Genomic DNA, 15,535 nt, shown 5'->3' with positions numbered 1-15,535 from the left:
TTTCTTCCAAAAGCTAAAGGTCCAAAACTTACCCGTCTGTCCCCATGTAATTATAAAAAATACTAAATCCCAAACCTTTCAAACTCACAAATTCTGATCCGGAGAAATCACAACCCCACACATCCACATGCTTTCAGGTTATTATATAATTCGATGATTGCTTTCACGTTTTTTTATATTAATGCAGGAGCATGCCTTGCCCTTGTCTTCTACTTGTTTGTTTCTCCGCCAAAATTCCCGTGACCTAACCGGCGGTAGCAGTTTTGCATCGGAAAGTTTGGGTGTGTGAGTGTGATTTATACAAAATTTTATGTTAATTTAAATTAATTGGTTTTAAATTAATAATATATTTTATTTTTAAAAAATATATGTGTTTTTTTTTTTTTAAATTTGAGATAAGTAGATTTTTAAGTCTTTCAAATTAAGATAACATATATCATATTTAATAACGTAAAATAAATGATTACAGATTATGTATTTCAAAATAATCTTAACAAGTGATTATCGACAAGATTTGAATTCAAAAAAATTTTATCAAAAAAATAAATTTTAATCAATTAAATTAATTATTTATTGATAATAAACTATCACCAATAATAAATAATTAAAAGCGATATCTAAACATCTTAAATAAGTGCGAATAATATTTTATATTAGATAGACATTTCACATTTAGAAATTTAGATGTATTTGTGCAGTTTATACGAACTTTCACGTTAATTTAAATTAATCAATTTTAAATTAATAATGTATCATGTCTCTAAATAAAAAAAAATTAATAGTAGGCAACTGCAATTGAATCACATCCATGTACATGTTTAAGATTCAAAGTTGGAATTGTTTCGTATCTTCAAATTTCTGGTATATATCTATGTGAACGAAAAATTGTCTAATCTATAGAGCTATTTGTATGCCGAGTAAAAATAAAACAACGACCTGATTTGCATAATTCGCGAGAATCCAGTAAAATGAGATGAATTGAATCCGGATAGGTCTGAAAAAAGGAAGAACTGACTAATGTTTTTGTGTTTCAATACCTTTTAACTATTTCTAAGGGACCACTAACCTAACTTTTTTCCAATTTTCACACTTGCATTTCTGGCAAAAGTGGAGCTGAATGAAGCTCCCCGGCACCCTGGGTCCACAAAATGCAAGTGTTTGATGCTTGCTCAATGTCTTATCCCTTCTGAGGTTTTTTTTTCTTGATATGATGTTTTCAGAAGAACCTGTTCAACTTTGGCATATTGTAATTCAAGTGCCACACTGACATTGTTGTAGAGGTGAAAGGCTTGATTTTAGTTAACAGCTCGTTGGGGCCTATTACTGGGGTTTTGGGAAAATGTGTGAATCTGGCTATATATATTAAAAAAGGCCTCTGAACTAGACTTTTTTAAACTTAAGATTTAAAGTTTAATCATTAATTATTGAATGACCACATATTGGAACCATTAAGTAACCTGGCACATGGAGAGGGGAAACACATCAGAAAGGAATAAAAAGGAAAACCAAGATTACCGTGATGATTACTCAATTTGGAGATCTCATGGTGATCCTAGGAGACTAATCAAATAAGATAAACAAATTGATAAAGAAAAAAAATGAAACTATATAATAAAGTATTAATGAAATTAAGAGGTCAATCAAACATGCGTGGTTCAGCCATGTGAGGTGGTCACGTGGCTGATGAGCCATATGTTCTTCCTACCTAACTCCTCATCTTTTGAAGCCCTGGATCATAGAAATGGCAGTGCTCACAAACAAAATAAGGATATGGAGAGAAGGGGAATTCCCCGTCCCTCCATTTTTCTTGGAAGATGGCGTCATTTCCTATGAGATTTTTGTTTGGCAGGGCTAGCCATGGAAAATGGCTGTTCTCTGGACAAGATTAATTTGCCTGAGTATCTAGTCTCTTTCACGTCCGTTTTTAAAATTCCTATTCACTATTAATTGCTGCTTTCTTCACTGATTGATTGGTCGGTTTTCAGACCCAGTGAACAGTTGCGTTGTACTATGATGTCTTCGTCAACATTTGCCTGCTTGTTGAAAGATAGTTGGCCATTTATGATTGTTTTTTTCCAATACATATGAGGACATCTTTTCTGAAAAAAAAAGAGCGGATTAAACAATATTGTTTTTTATTTAAAATTCAACTCTTAGAAATTATAACAAAAAGATATTTATTTTTTCATAAAACTATTTTTAAAGTAAAATAGCATGTCTATTTTTAAAAGACTCCCATTCAAATTCTTGAATAAATTATTTTTTTTATTTAATATTATTGGAGATAGATAGGTTGTTGTTTAAAAAATTTTTAAAAGCAGCATTTAAGATTAACATTTTATATAGAAGTGAGCGAAATGATTAATTGAGTTAATTTCTTTTTAGCTATTAATCAAAATATTTAACATTGTTATATATTTCTTATTTCATTTGATTTTATCAATTAATTAAACAACTTGAACTAAAAAATTTCTGGGAAGCAAAATCATCTAATAGATATCTTCTTTAACAACCAAACATAATCGGATTTAACATAATTAACTTCATATAATTCAGTTATTCAAATAACCTTAAGAAAACACACATACATACACAAAAGCTTAACAGATGATCCAAAGTTCAAAATCCAGAAGGAATTGAACTAAACTATGACAACAAAAAGGCTAATTCCAACTCTAAAACACTTCTGATTCCAAATTAATTTGAATGTTAGAATGATAAAATTGAATCAGTATTAATCCGGTTGTTGAGTCATTTCATATATATTCATCAAATTGAGTAATTTGGATTAGATTTTTTTTTTGTCACAAATGCATGGGCAAATTTAAATAAGTTTCAAAGATCAAATTAAGGAGATAAAGAGAGATGACAATAGCACATGATGAATTATGACAATTGTTAATGTAAACATGAAAACAACTAACTGAGACTGCCACAAAGGAATTTTTTATGCTTAAAATTATTATCGATTAAATTTTATTTAATAAAATTAAAAAAATATAATTCTATCAGTAAAAAAATTCAATTATTAAATAATAAAACTAATTTTTAAATCTTAAGAAAGAGGGAGGAAAGGACGCATGATCCCTGTTACATGTATTCTCTTAATTACATGTGAAACAGAGGAGAGAGGGTGCAAATGGTTCAATTAAACTTCAAAATCTCATGGTTGATCGGATTGGAATGCGCAAGCACGCGTTGTAGCCTATCAGAGGCACAAGCCGCAAGATTGTGGACCTCATTCTTCCCACCCCCTATGGTTTTTTCAACCCTAGCATCCTCCCTTAAATTTATATAATTATTTAAAATATAATATAAAATTATAAAAATAATATAATTTAAATTTTTAATAATTATTATATAAAAATTAAATTAAATTAAAATATATATTACATAATTTTATATTAATATAAATTATAATATATAATTTATATGTATAAAATATGATACATACTTAAATTTTAATATTTTATATAATACAAATAAATAAATCATCATACTTACATAATCGATCGTTACAATTCATAAAAAATCTCCAACGTCCTTATCCTATTTCAAACATTTTTTTAATTTTTAATTAAATAAATATTTCATCACAAGTTCCTATCTCATTAATTATTTTAATATTATTATATAATTAAACTTTAAAATATTTTACGTTGACAAATCTATCCAACATATCAATATGGATACGAGAATTAACTGAGCTTGATTGGTAAAATCGCTCATAACAAATTATTAAACGTTCGAATTTTATCGGCTGACTTGTATTCCTAGTAAAATCTCACTGTTGGCTTTTTAATTTTGAATTAGAGCAATTTTTATATGATCATTTATTAATTAATAATTAATTTTTCATATTTAAAAAAAATATTTTGTTAAGATAGATCTTTTAGTTACGTTGGTGGAATTTCAAAATTTTATTGTCAGTATGCAAAATAATTTTTAAAAAATAAAATTTTTTAATACTAGAACCGAATTAATTTCAAGGGAGACCCCAAAATATATATATATATATATATACACATATATATTTATAATTAAAAGCCACCAATGTCAATAGTTCACATTCTATTGGTTGCTTGAATATGAACCAATGGCTGCCAAATAAAATGCTCTCAATGATCTATAGATTCATCAGGACCTAAGAGTCACATTCGAAACTTATTGATGTCATATGAGCCTTTGGGTGTTCAACGTCCATTGGCTCGACATGTCAAGAGTGGGGGTCGATCAACATATTTCCAAACAACATTTGTCAGAAACCCAGCAAGGGAAAATGATTTTTTTTTTTTTGGCCCCTCACTTACAAAATTGTTGTTTACCATCTCCCAAGTGGAGAAAAACTAGTATTCACTTTGTGATTTGACTTCGATGTGGAGATAAGGTGATTAGTTGAGATTCTTCAAGGGGGCATTCACTTTGTAGGTTGCTGATTAAACAAGCAATTGACTCTTATGTTGGATTTGTAGATAAGCATGTCAAGCTTTAAAGGTAAAATTTCCCATATTGGTCAGAGTAAAAAGGATTCCATTACTTGATTAAGATTTCCACCAACACCAATTTAGTATCTAAAACCCATTGAGATTTCCATAACCCACTTTTATCGTTGATTCTTCTTTCTTATCAGACTTTGAGCATAAACTTTTTTAAAGGATAATGACATAAAGTTGGTAACTGTCTCTTGTTACCCATTAATGAATAAATGCTTTGAGCATAAGTGAGCCCGTCATTTATATTGCAACAATTATTTAATCTGTTGATAAGATATTAAAATTTTAATTTTAATGATAATTATTCAAGTTTTGATAATTTTAAAATAAAAAAAAAACCATAGTATATTTAGATCATCAATATGCAAAATTTTCAACATAATCGACATACTATGAGACCTCGAATTTCTTTGTTCAGATTGCAAGATTTGCCTATTTGTATATGGAACTATTAAGTCAAATGTTTAGGTATATTAGAATCTATGAAATAATTAAGTCATGTTACAATTCAATCGCAACGAATTATTAGATTTCAAACCAATTATATATAAAGATATTTAAAACAATAATAATTATTTTAAATTGGAAAAAAAAAAAAAGGGTCTTATACCAGTTCTGTTGCTTGATGTGATGAAGCCCTAGCTAAGCTATTATGAAATTATTACCAAGCAATTAATAAAAAACTGGTATAATTTAAAGAATATGAAGGACGGCAAAAATCATGTTACAGCCAAGCCACTCAAAAAGAAGAGAAGATTCTTTGAAGGCATCATTCTTAAAAATAGAAAAAATTCTATTGCCTCCACTTCAGTTTCCACATTGATTGCAACAGATTGGGAGTGTATGACTTAAATTAAACCAATGAAAGAATCAATTTCGACAAAAATGATTTGGATTATTTTATTTTTGGGCTGAACCGAAAAGGCTTATCTTCTCTGGATCCAATACCATCTCTCATTTTAATAACAATATCTTCTCATCCCCACGTTCTTCTTACCTACGTTTCTCCTAATTCTTTTTTTTTTTTTTTTTGAGTTTGGTCCTTCAATTATTGTTGTCAAAATCATCCTAATTTTTTAATCTTCATTTGCCATTTGATACAAAGTACAAAGTGGATGCATTATGTTGCAAAGAAAAAGCAACATTTAACTGATAGGTTTCGGAGAATAATTTTTTATATACATATATATGATTTAGGGTTAGACTTTGGCAATTTGATTAGTTTTGAACTCACATGCAAAGGTTGAGAGTGACATAAGCAAATGTGCCAATCTTGGCAGTGCCATATAGATGAGTTCTTATTATATGTGTGATATTATTACTTGTTTAATGTACTGAAAATAATTGAAGTATGTAGGATCACATGGAGAAGACACTGCTCTCGACAGGTATGTATTAAGAATTTAAGGAAGGGAACAGACAGGAATCTTAAATCCTGATTGCATCGCCCTTAGGTGACCTGTTTGTGTTTAATGGGAGAAATCGAATTAGACAAAAAGACCCAAGCTATTATAAATTTAAACTTAATCAAATGGAATATAATGTGTAATTTCTTCGAAATTGTTGTGGATAGATTAAAAAAGTTTTTTTAGGATTAAAATATTAATTAGTCTTAAATTCTCGATGATGTATTGAGTTTTTTTTATACCTATTGAAAATTATATATTAAGTACATTTTAATAACTATATAATTTTACATATAAAAGGATATGGGTAGAAGAAATTTTAATTAGCATATAAGGTTAATGTAAGAAAAATTATGAAAAATTGTAAAATAATCGTGACTAAAATGTATTTGATGGTTATAGGTATTTTGTTTTTTTCACAACTAGTAATTAATTATTTTGATTTTTCCAAAAAAAAAAATAAAAGGTATGTTGAAAAAATTAAAAAACTTTCCAAAATGTTTATCAAACAAAACCTCGGCTGAAAGATAATAAACACAGTATTGGTAATTTTCCACATATGGTACTGTGTTATCAGTACAGCATTCCAATTGGAATTTCTTTTTTCTTGGGTTATACTCAATATCTAAGCCCATTGGTTAAGACAAGTTTGGGCTTATGAACCGTTTTGCTTATTGCATTTTACCTTGTGATTTGTGAACCAATTAGGTCCATTTCGTGAATTTTGCAGTGAAAATAATGAGAATTAAGTTGGGTATATTTTGATTACATAAATGTAATAAAAAAAATTTTATTCATTGTCAATTGATTTTAAGTTCTATCCTTATAAATTTAAAACACGGTATATTTGTCTCAATATTATCATTTGTGGTGAATGGAATTGCCACCAAGGCCAAACCAGTGCTGTTATCCACAAAAAAGCTCTGGCCAATCTTGGCAGACTGGCCTTTTATCATCTTCCATAGCCAATCAAAAACTACTGTAAAACAACAGAGACAGACTCCAATATAAGTAATGATTGTTATAGTTAAACTCTGTTGGAGAATTCTTTTCTTTTTAGATGGGGTGTCATTTGTAGTAATTGTAGAACACAAATAGCCAGATATGAGTGCAATCTCCTCCATACAGACACAAGCAACACTCAAAGCAAGACATATTGCAGCATTGAACCCATGTTTCTCTTCATCTAAGGAAGCCTTACCTCCATGTTTATCTCTCTTTAAGGTACCACTTTAAGTCCTTAACTTCTTACAGTTTCATTGTATTATCTTCAATGCAATCTTTGGTGAGTTTTTAATGTCTGCTGTTTTTATCTTTAGAACCCCATTTCAGGTTCAGGTGGTTTCTCCTCGAAGGACAATGCTTTTCTTAGGGGCCAATTTGACAACACACAATTTCTGAGTTTTTGTTCAAGCCGTGCTCGGAGAAAGCAACGAGGTATTTATAATGCAATTGATCTCCTTTGGTTTCAATTTTTGAGACATGTTTGCTAGGCTTTTAGATAATTCATTTGATCATGATATTCTTGAAGAAATTGTGATTATAATTGTTGTGATAGGTTTCATAGAATGAAATTTGATACATTCAAAAACAGCTGGGGTGCTTTTGTGGGTTAATTAGATTGCTATGTCCTCTTCATTTTTATGGGGAGTGCATTGGCCATGTAATATAGCCAGTATTCAAATCCCTATCAGAGATTTTTTTTCCCTTTTATCTTATTTTCTTAAACAAAAAAAAAAGTGATTGTGATGAAAAATCGTATGAAAACCTATATTCAACTTGCCATAGATAGCATCCGATTATTTGACTCAATGAATGATTGATGCATATATATATATATATATATCATTCTGCAATCTTGAAACATAGAACATGACGTTCAAGAATAATTATCTTTCTCCTTTTCTCACTGCATCTTTTATAAACCTTGACTTAACTTGCCTCTAACCATTTGGCTTCATAGAGTTGAATCTTGCATGAGATATCTATAACTTGTGTTCTTCCTTTTCTCCATATGCTCAATGACAAAATTTTAAGTTAATAAAATCCGACTGAAATAGAAAATTTGAACGAAGTTGTGATTTTCCAATGCCAAAGGGCTTGTTGTTTCACCAAGCTGTGTCCTTCCACTCACCGAGGAGAATGTCGAGAAGGTTTTGGATGAGGTACGTCCTGGCTTAATGGCTGATGGAGGAAATGTGGCTTTGCACGAAATAGATGGCCTTGTTGTGGTATTAAAGTTGCAAGGAGCATGCGGCTCATGTCCAAGCTCAACAATGACCCTAAAGAGGGGAATTGAAACTCGCCTCCGAGATAAAATTCCTGAAATTATGGAAGTAGAGCAGATCCTGGACACTGAGACAGGACTTGAGCTAAATGAAGAAAATGTTGAGAAGGTTAGATTACTGAATCTCTAATGACTGAGTTTTTTCACTCATTTTTTTTCTCATTTCTTCATAGCTTAATCATCTAATGTTGATTCTTCATGAATTAACTTGATAATCTCACAATAAACAACATGGGAACTTCTGATTTAAAATATGGGAAAACTTGAACTAAGAAATTGTTTACTTTTCTTGATGAAAGATTGCATTAACAGCAATGATGTATAAATTACTCTAATAATCAATATGCTATTCAGATACTTAATATTACTCTCAAATGATTGAGTAACTACTCGTGAATAATGTTTTTCTGGTGGAGAAAGAAGTTAACGTAGAGTTTTGTATTGCAGGTTCTTGATGAGATTAGACCGTACCTTGTAGGCACGGGAGGTGGAGAACTTGAGCTTGTTCAGATAAATGACTACGTTGTAAAAGTTCGGCTTAGTGGACCTGCAGCTGGAGTTATGACTGTTCGTGTTGCTTTAACTCAAAAATTGAGGGAAAAAATACCTGCTATTGCAGCTGTTCAACTGCTTGATTGAAAGGAAACAATACGAAACATCATTTTTGTAAAGCTGAAATTTGAAATGCCATTCACTTCCCATATTCCTCATACAAGGCTAATTGAACTCTTAAATCCTTCCATTAAGATAACATTCCAAGTATTTTTGAATTGATGGATTGTGTTTGGAGATGTTTCTGACAGAAAATAGCTGTTTGGGCATAGATTTCTTATTATATTCTTAACCAAATAGAAACAGGGTTGATAGTTAAATCCTTGTATGATATGAGTGTCATCAAATTTGACTTCCTAACATAGCAAGGGAAACAAGAGATAACAAAATGAATGAACTTAACTCCATACTGGGAAAAAAAAAATTGACTTAAAAGAAATAACTTTTCCACCTAAAACGCAAGTGGTAACGATGTTTTCTTCTTGCAGCATGGTTTCCTTTGATCGTTGCAGAAAATAGATTAGTAAATAATGGAAAGAAGTGCTGCCCAATATCCTTCGTCAACAGAATATTATGACACTTATAGATATCAGGTGAGACAATTGGTAAGAGAACTTTTTCCAGCTTCCTCTTTTTTCCTTTCATTTTGAGAATTCCAAAGTGGGAGGCTGCATCATTCATGGAAGTTCATCAAATTATACATTATATTTTCACAGTTAAATACAACAGTGGATACTGGTATGTTAATAGAACATCTCTATTAATCATTTTACCAAAGTTTCAAAATGTTTTGTTGCCTTTCTATTTACTAATAATCGTCTTCATCTCTTGATCCAAGGAATCTCCTCACAACAGCTGCAACAGCACCAAGAAACAAAAAGAAGACAACAGTCTCGAATCCAACTCCAACACCAATTACAACACTAGGACCAGGGGCAAAGAAGGAAAATGGCGACACACCGAAACCATATCCATACCCTCCAACCAGAGGTGGGGTGACTGGTGGATTGATATATATATTGGTCCTGGACAAACATCAGCTTGAGCAGGTCTCCTTTTATAAGAACAAGCAAGTCTACCATTTATCAGAACTTGCAATAATGCCCTCTATCTTTGCTTTTAAATTAGTTTCATGTGTACGTTACAACCACAAAATGAGCATTTTTAACTGCTTTTTTTAATTTCTATTGAAAGAAGTAGTGTCTTGTTTCCCCCCTATACATAGCTCATATTCACAGCTAAATTCTTTCAAACAACACGTTGAAGAAATCAAAGTACCCAATTAATATTATCTGTTCAATATTCATCAATAGTGTTAAAAAAATCCTATTTGAATCAATCTAAGTAAAGTGGATGCCAAAACCAGTGGCATAAACAAAACTAGCAAACACCAACAAATTGCTAATAGCGCAACTGATGAATTACCTTGAATTGCTGTTGGCTCTTGGGGCTGAGCGAGGAGCTGATGACCGGAACGCTTGACCACCAACTCTACCACCAGTCTTGGCAGCTGATGCATCAGCAACTGAGCCCAGAGTCAAGACCCCAGCTGCCAGTGTCACTATTGCTAGCTTTGCAATCTGCTTCTCATTTCTCCTTTAGAAAAATTCATCACAAACCCTCATTCATAGAACATGGTAAGATTCTAAAATAGTAAGATTCTAGGAAACAAGGAATAAAAAAAAAAATAGAAAAAGTGAGATGCAAGGAAATTAACTACCAGGCAGAATCTTTGTGGTCATCAGACTGGAATCTGCAAGAGATAAAAGCAGGAGAATTGAGAGGCTTAGATTTGGGTTTGTGAGTAAATTTAATAGCGTTGGTTAGGAAACCTCGTTGAGATAATGACCCAACGGACATGTTTGGTCTCTTACAAGAAAATCTGAGTTAGGATATTAATTCTGGTGAGTGCCGGTAAATGATCTGTTTTTGTTCGTGTTCCCGAGTATTTTGTTCATCTTTGTTCATGATAAGGCCATTGCCACGTGGTCGAATTGTAATGGCTACACCGAAGTTCCAAGAATAAGATATCTAAGAGTCAGAGAAAGTTTACTTAAACCTAAAACACCCATCCAATCCACCCAAACCCAATCAAATTCAATTTGATCGATTGCCAATAATTCAGACGTGTTCAACTCAAACTCCAATAAATTCGAATCTAAAATGATTGAAATATAAAAGATCGAAGATTAATCTGAAATAATTTAAAATTAATTAATTTAACTTTCAAACAAAATAATTTGGATTAAAAAAAATCCAAACCGAAACTATCAAAAACTAAAATAACTTCGAATTTTTCTAGACCCAATTGCCACCTTTACCACCTTTATTTAGGACCCCTTTGAATTTGTAATCCGTATTTAGTTAAGATTACGTGAATCGAACACTTTTGCATTTATCATTTATTTTTCAATTAATCAATAACATGTAACAAACCTTTGCGTACATAATCTCTCAACATTATCCAATCGTTTTACCATTTGAAATCTCAATGAGACATGATATATATAATTAAACATCTACTCCAGGCACATTGAACCATGTTAGTTCTTGAGCTCAAAGATATTAACTCTATAAATGAAATTTAAAACTCTTTCAAAATGTTAAATCAGTGATCAAGGCTTTTTTGAGTTAATGCTTATAAAAAATCAATAAAACATTCTCTCCAATAACTTAGGTTGATTAATTCACTATTAATCACTCATCTACTTTCGTATGATTCATGTTATATCTACTATGCATCCCATTGAACATCTTTGGTTATTAGTTCTCTTGAAGATGACATCTAACTAATACCAGTTATTAGATTTTAATAAAACGCTTTCAATTCAATTAAACATCCACACTAGTGGAATCAAATTTAAGTAATCAATCAATCACACAAAAAAATAATTTTAGGTGCTTTAATCCAATCAATTTACATTCACAAATGAGAAAAACAATCTAATAGTTGTAGATCTTTACAAATATACAAATCTTCAATACTCAATCCCAAACAATAATAATAGACTCTCTCGTTCTCCTCTAATCCTATGAAATATTTTTAACTCAAATAAACACATAACCATGCGCAACCATACATATATGAACCATCTAAATCTCTTCTAATTCACCTAAACAAAACAATCATCGTACATGTGTAAACTCTCTCAATCTCCTCTACTCCACTTACAAACATTCACACATACACACCTATAAGAACGCTCTCACTCTCCTCTACTATAAGGTGTCTACTCAATAAAACCCTACAATTCTTCTACATATTTTTCTCATATTTAACTCTATAAAAATTTCACCTATTTATAACCGTATTAACTTACCTATCAAGAATCTTTTTTTGTAAGTTTTCTTATCTATCAAACAATATCTAACCAATTTTAAACAAATCTCTTATGAAATTTTAATGTCAATAATCTCCACCGTAACTCAAATTTCATTTAATCATCAATTTTGATGTTAGATATGCTTTACTCCACCTATAATGGAATCTCACAACAAGTTTTTTTGTGTTTTCACGCTCCGCGTAAACCTATCTTCAAAATACGAACTCGAATCTCTGCTTAAATCAAGCTCCTCTGAGTTCGCCTCTTCTCATGTTTCGAGCCTTTAGCTCTAATACTAGTTGTTAGGCTAAAAACCCCTAATTCAATTAAACATCTAAGCCATCGAAAGCAAATTCAAACAATCACTCAATCACACGATACAACAATTTAACGTGATTCAACCCAACTGATCTACATCTACGGATGAGACAAAAGATCCACTAGTTGTAGAAAATTACAAACATACAAATCATCAATACTCAATCCCAAACAATACCCATAGGATATCTCTTTCTCCTCTAGTCTTATAGAGTATTCTCAACCTAAACAAACATATACTCGTGTGCAACCATCCTTATGTGGACCATTTCAATCCCTTCTAGTCTACTTAAACAAAACAATCATCATACTTATGTAAACACTCTCGTTCTCCTTTAGAACACTCAAATACATCCATAATGACGCTCTTAATCTCTTCAATTCCTATGGGATGTCTACTTAATAATCCTTACAACTCTCTTATATCTATTTCTCATATCTAACTCTATAAAGATTCCATCTATTTATAACCATAGTAATTTGCTTATCAAGAATCCCTTTCCCCTTAAAAATTTTCTTTTGCAAACCTTCTTATCCATCAAATAAAATCTAGCCAATCTAAAGAGATTTGAGTTACTATTCCCAAAAAAACACAACAATCTTATGCAAGATAGATAATGATATCAAAACTTAATATCATTGATACACTTATCACATAAGAATTTTATCATGAACATTTAAGTTATATTCCATATATCATTCTCATAACAAGTTATGTTCAATGAACTATTCTTTAACAGAGACACACATGTCAGGTGAAGTATATTCTTTAACAACGCCTCACATGTTAGGTTAAGTATATTCATACGTTAATTATGAGATTACTTGTGTAAAAGTAAGAACACAAACTTGTGTCATTCTCATGGCATTATCAATATCCCATCTTGATAAAACACTAATCAGAAACATTTAACATAACATTTAATATGTCATATATTCATTGTCGAATTGACCATAAAAATTACACTAACATGAACTAAATTGACCAGGTTCATTTGACCCCACTGAACTGCATTGAGCTCTTTCCTTGGCTGCTAAATCACTGAAACAAGAAAAAAAGGAAAAAAGAAGAATCATGTCAACCTAAGACCTTGGGAAAAAAGAAAGATGCATTTTTTTCCCCATTTTTGCAGAGATGAAATTGTGAACTTAACAAGCATTTTTCAAAAATGAAAATTAAAACATGCTTCCCACCCCCCCCCCCACCCCAAAGATTATGTTTTCTTCTTTCAGTTTTATATGGATGAAATTTGAAAAATCTTTTCTTATTGGTCATTGGGTTTTATTTTATTTTCCTTTGCACGGATGAAAAAAGAAACCCACCGTAGCAGTTTGTTTAGCCTAGCAGCAGCCATAAAATCGCTTTGGTCTCGTGCCCTTGCAATCAGGAGCATCAGAGCGAGGCGGAGTTGAGTACAAACACTTCCTTGGGTGATAAGGTTATTCTATTGCTTCGAATTTTTCTCTAACTAGCCTTTGACCTTCTTTAATACGTTTCTGCTCCTCTGAAATCTCTTCCATTTATGCGTTTAACATTGTCGTACGTGTATTCATACGTTTCATTGTAGTCTTTCTCTGCTGACAAAATCAAACAATCAAATGAATAAAGAAGTGCTATAGTTTTATTGTATTTTACAAAAGCAATAGGCAATAGACTTGTCCAAATAAGATAATGGATCAAATAACAAATTGTTTTTGTTCCAGTATTTTTCAATTCAATTGACTTTAAAACTTATTTTACGCATTTTTTATCTATTTTTGGGTCTAAAAATTTGTTAATTTGATCTTAAATTCATATATGGATCCTTAAATTTATTTTTAATAGGCTTTAGGTCCAATACAAAATTAATCTGTCTATTTATTCTTTCTTTATATGTTTCTTTTGCTTTTTAAGTTTATTTTTCTTTTTTATTTTTTAATGAAATCCGAAAATAAAAAAAATAGAATATAAAAAATGATAGGAAGGAGAATCTGATCCTCTAATTGAATAAACCCTAAAATTGCCAAGTAATAAGGGGAATTAATGAATTCAGAAAGGAAGGATTGAAAGATCAGGTCAATTGAAAATCAAAATCGAAATCAGCAAATTTTCTGGAAAATCTTGGAGTTGAAAAATCTGGGAAACCGAGAAAAATCAGTCAAAAAATAATTTCATGAAAAGAATAAAAGGAAAGTCCAGTTCAAGTTAGGTTATATATGAGTTCAAGTTATTTTATATCTTGTTTATTTGATTAATTGAGAACAATAAAACACATTTAATCGGACAGTTTTTTTAAGAAAGTAAGTATTAAGCAGATAATAGATCAAGTGAAATTGCAATCATTTTTTTTTTTTAATTTTTTTCTCTTACTTAGAGGAAAAAAACTTGGCGAGAAAATAAAAATAAAAAAGTAAATCTATTACCAGTTCTGTTATGTTATTAAAAATTATAAAGCAAAGAGAAAGATAAACGACCTTTTCTCCTTTCAACTTCCTTCTGTTTTGAGCACCGCGCTTCTTCAGGATTGCCTGCAAAATCAACGAAACAAGAAATAAGAGATTTTTTTTATCGATGAAATTAACCAAAACACAAGAAAGAGGTTTATTGGGTACCAACCATGGTGAGAGGTGTACGGCGGGCTGAGAGCCATCAAAATGCTACGATCCGAGTGGATGCAAAAGTCAACGACTTTGGTTAGATGTAAGAGACAGCGTAAGGACGCAGGACAGAATAGCACCCTTTTATTGCATAACTTTCTACCGCAAGGTTAGAGAAGGCAAAATAGATGGGCAACTCGCAGCATGACATGGCCCATCCCATTACGGGCTGTGCTTGTGATCCATGGACGAATACCATATGGCTAGTATGGGTCACTGGCTGGTATGTGCATGTGACCCAACATAACCCATCTCAAATGGGACGGTCCGATTTGGGTTGCAAGGCCTTGAGAAGCGAGCAGGCCAGGAAGAATGTAGTTGAAAATGGGGTTGTTGGGCCGAACACTTGGTTGGTGGCTTGGACTCCGAAGAAAATATCGTAAGGGATTAAACTCCGACGATTCATTTATCTTCTAATAATTTGCTGGAGAGATTAAACATATATATATATATATATGTATATGATCAGGTTTAAGTTTTAAATTTTTTGTTTAAGATTCATTCAAAATTTAAATGAGT

The 15,535-nt window shown here is 31.3% G+C and overlaps 2 protein-coding genes across 3 annotated transcripts; one reads left to right on the top strand and one right to left on the bottom strand.

Annotated features, from left to right (window-relative positions):
• The first annotated feature begins 6,759 nt into the window (after nucleotides 1-6,759).
• On the top strand, nucleotides 6,760-9,958 carry LOC111303442 (nifU-like protein 3, chloroplastic). Its single transcript, XM_022899703.2, has 5 exons — nucleotides 6,760-7,123; nucleotides 7,219-7,336; nucleotides 7,997-8,295; nucleotides 8,634-9,331; nucleotides 9,577-9,958. Exons 1-4 carry the CDS (start codon nucleotides 7,004-7,006, stop codon nucleotides 8,823-8,825), a joined length of 729 nt encoding a protein of 242 aa, XP_022755438.1. The 5' UTR covers nucleotides 6,760-7,003; the 3' UTR covers nucleotides 8,826-9,331; nucleotides 9,577-9,958.
• On the bottom strand, nucleotides 9,415-15,126 carry LOC111303444 (uncharacterized). 2 transcript variants are annotated; one of them, XM_022899706.2, is made up of 6 exons: nucleotides 14,976-15,126; nucleotides 14,834-14,887; nucleotides 13,703-13,954; nucleotides 10,459-13,421; nucleotides 10,164-10,334; nucleotides 9,415-9,763 (listed from the first exon to the last, which is right to left on the bottom strand). In XM_022899706.2, the coding sequence occupies exons 4-6, from the start codon at nucleotides 10,596-10,598 to the stop codon at nucleotides 9,547-9,549; spliced, it is 528 nt and encodes a 175-aa protein (XP_022755441.2). In that variant the 5' UTR covers nucleotides 10,599-13,421; nucleotides 13,703-13,954; nucleotides 14,834-14,887; nucleotides 14,976-15,126; the 3' UTR covers nucleotides 9,415-9,546. The 2 variants fall into 2 exon arrangements, with proteins under 2 accessions (XP_022755441.2, XP_089598479.1); XM_089742353.1 differs by having other exon boundaries at nucleotides 9,623-9,792.
• Between the last annotated feature and the right edge of the window lie 409 nt (nucleotides 15,127-15,535).

This window comes from Durio zibethinus, chromosome 13 (assembly GCF_047325235.1).
Source record: "Durio zibethinus cultivar Kanyao isolate XHJ-2024 chromosome 13, ASM4732523v1, whole genome shotgun sequence".
NCBI classification, from domain to species: domain Eukaryota; kingdom Viridiplantae; phylum Streptophyta; class Magnoliopsida; order Malvales; family Malvaceae; genus Durio; species Durio zibethinus.
This window is presented reverse-complemented; position numbering and strand designations above follow the sequence as displayed.

Coding starts and splice junctions, on each gene's coding strand:
- LOC111303442 (XM_022899703.2), top strand. CDS start 7,004: ATGAGTGCAATCTCCTCCATACAGACACAAGCAACACTCAAAGCAAGA. Junction 7,337..7,996: donor TGCTCGGAGAAAGCAACGAG/GTATTTATAATG, acceptor CCAATGCCAAAG/GGCTTGTTGTTTCACCAAGC. Junction 8,296..8,633: donor ATGAAGAAAATGTTGAGAAG/GTTAGATTACTG, acceptor TTTGTATTGCAG/GTTCTTGATGAGATTAGACC.
- LOC111303444 (XM_022899706.2), bottom strand. CDS start 10,598: ATGTCCGTTGGGTCATTATCTCAACGAGGTTTCCTAACCAACGCTATT. Junction 10,335..10,458: donor GACCACAAAGATTCTGCCTG/GTAGTTAATTTC, acceptor ATTTTTCTAAAG/GAGAAATGAGAAGCAGATTG. Junction 9,764..10,163: donor AGAGCCAACAGCAATTCAAG/GTAATTCATCAG, acceptor ATGTTTGTCCAG/GACCAATATATATATCAATC.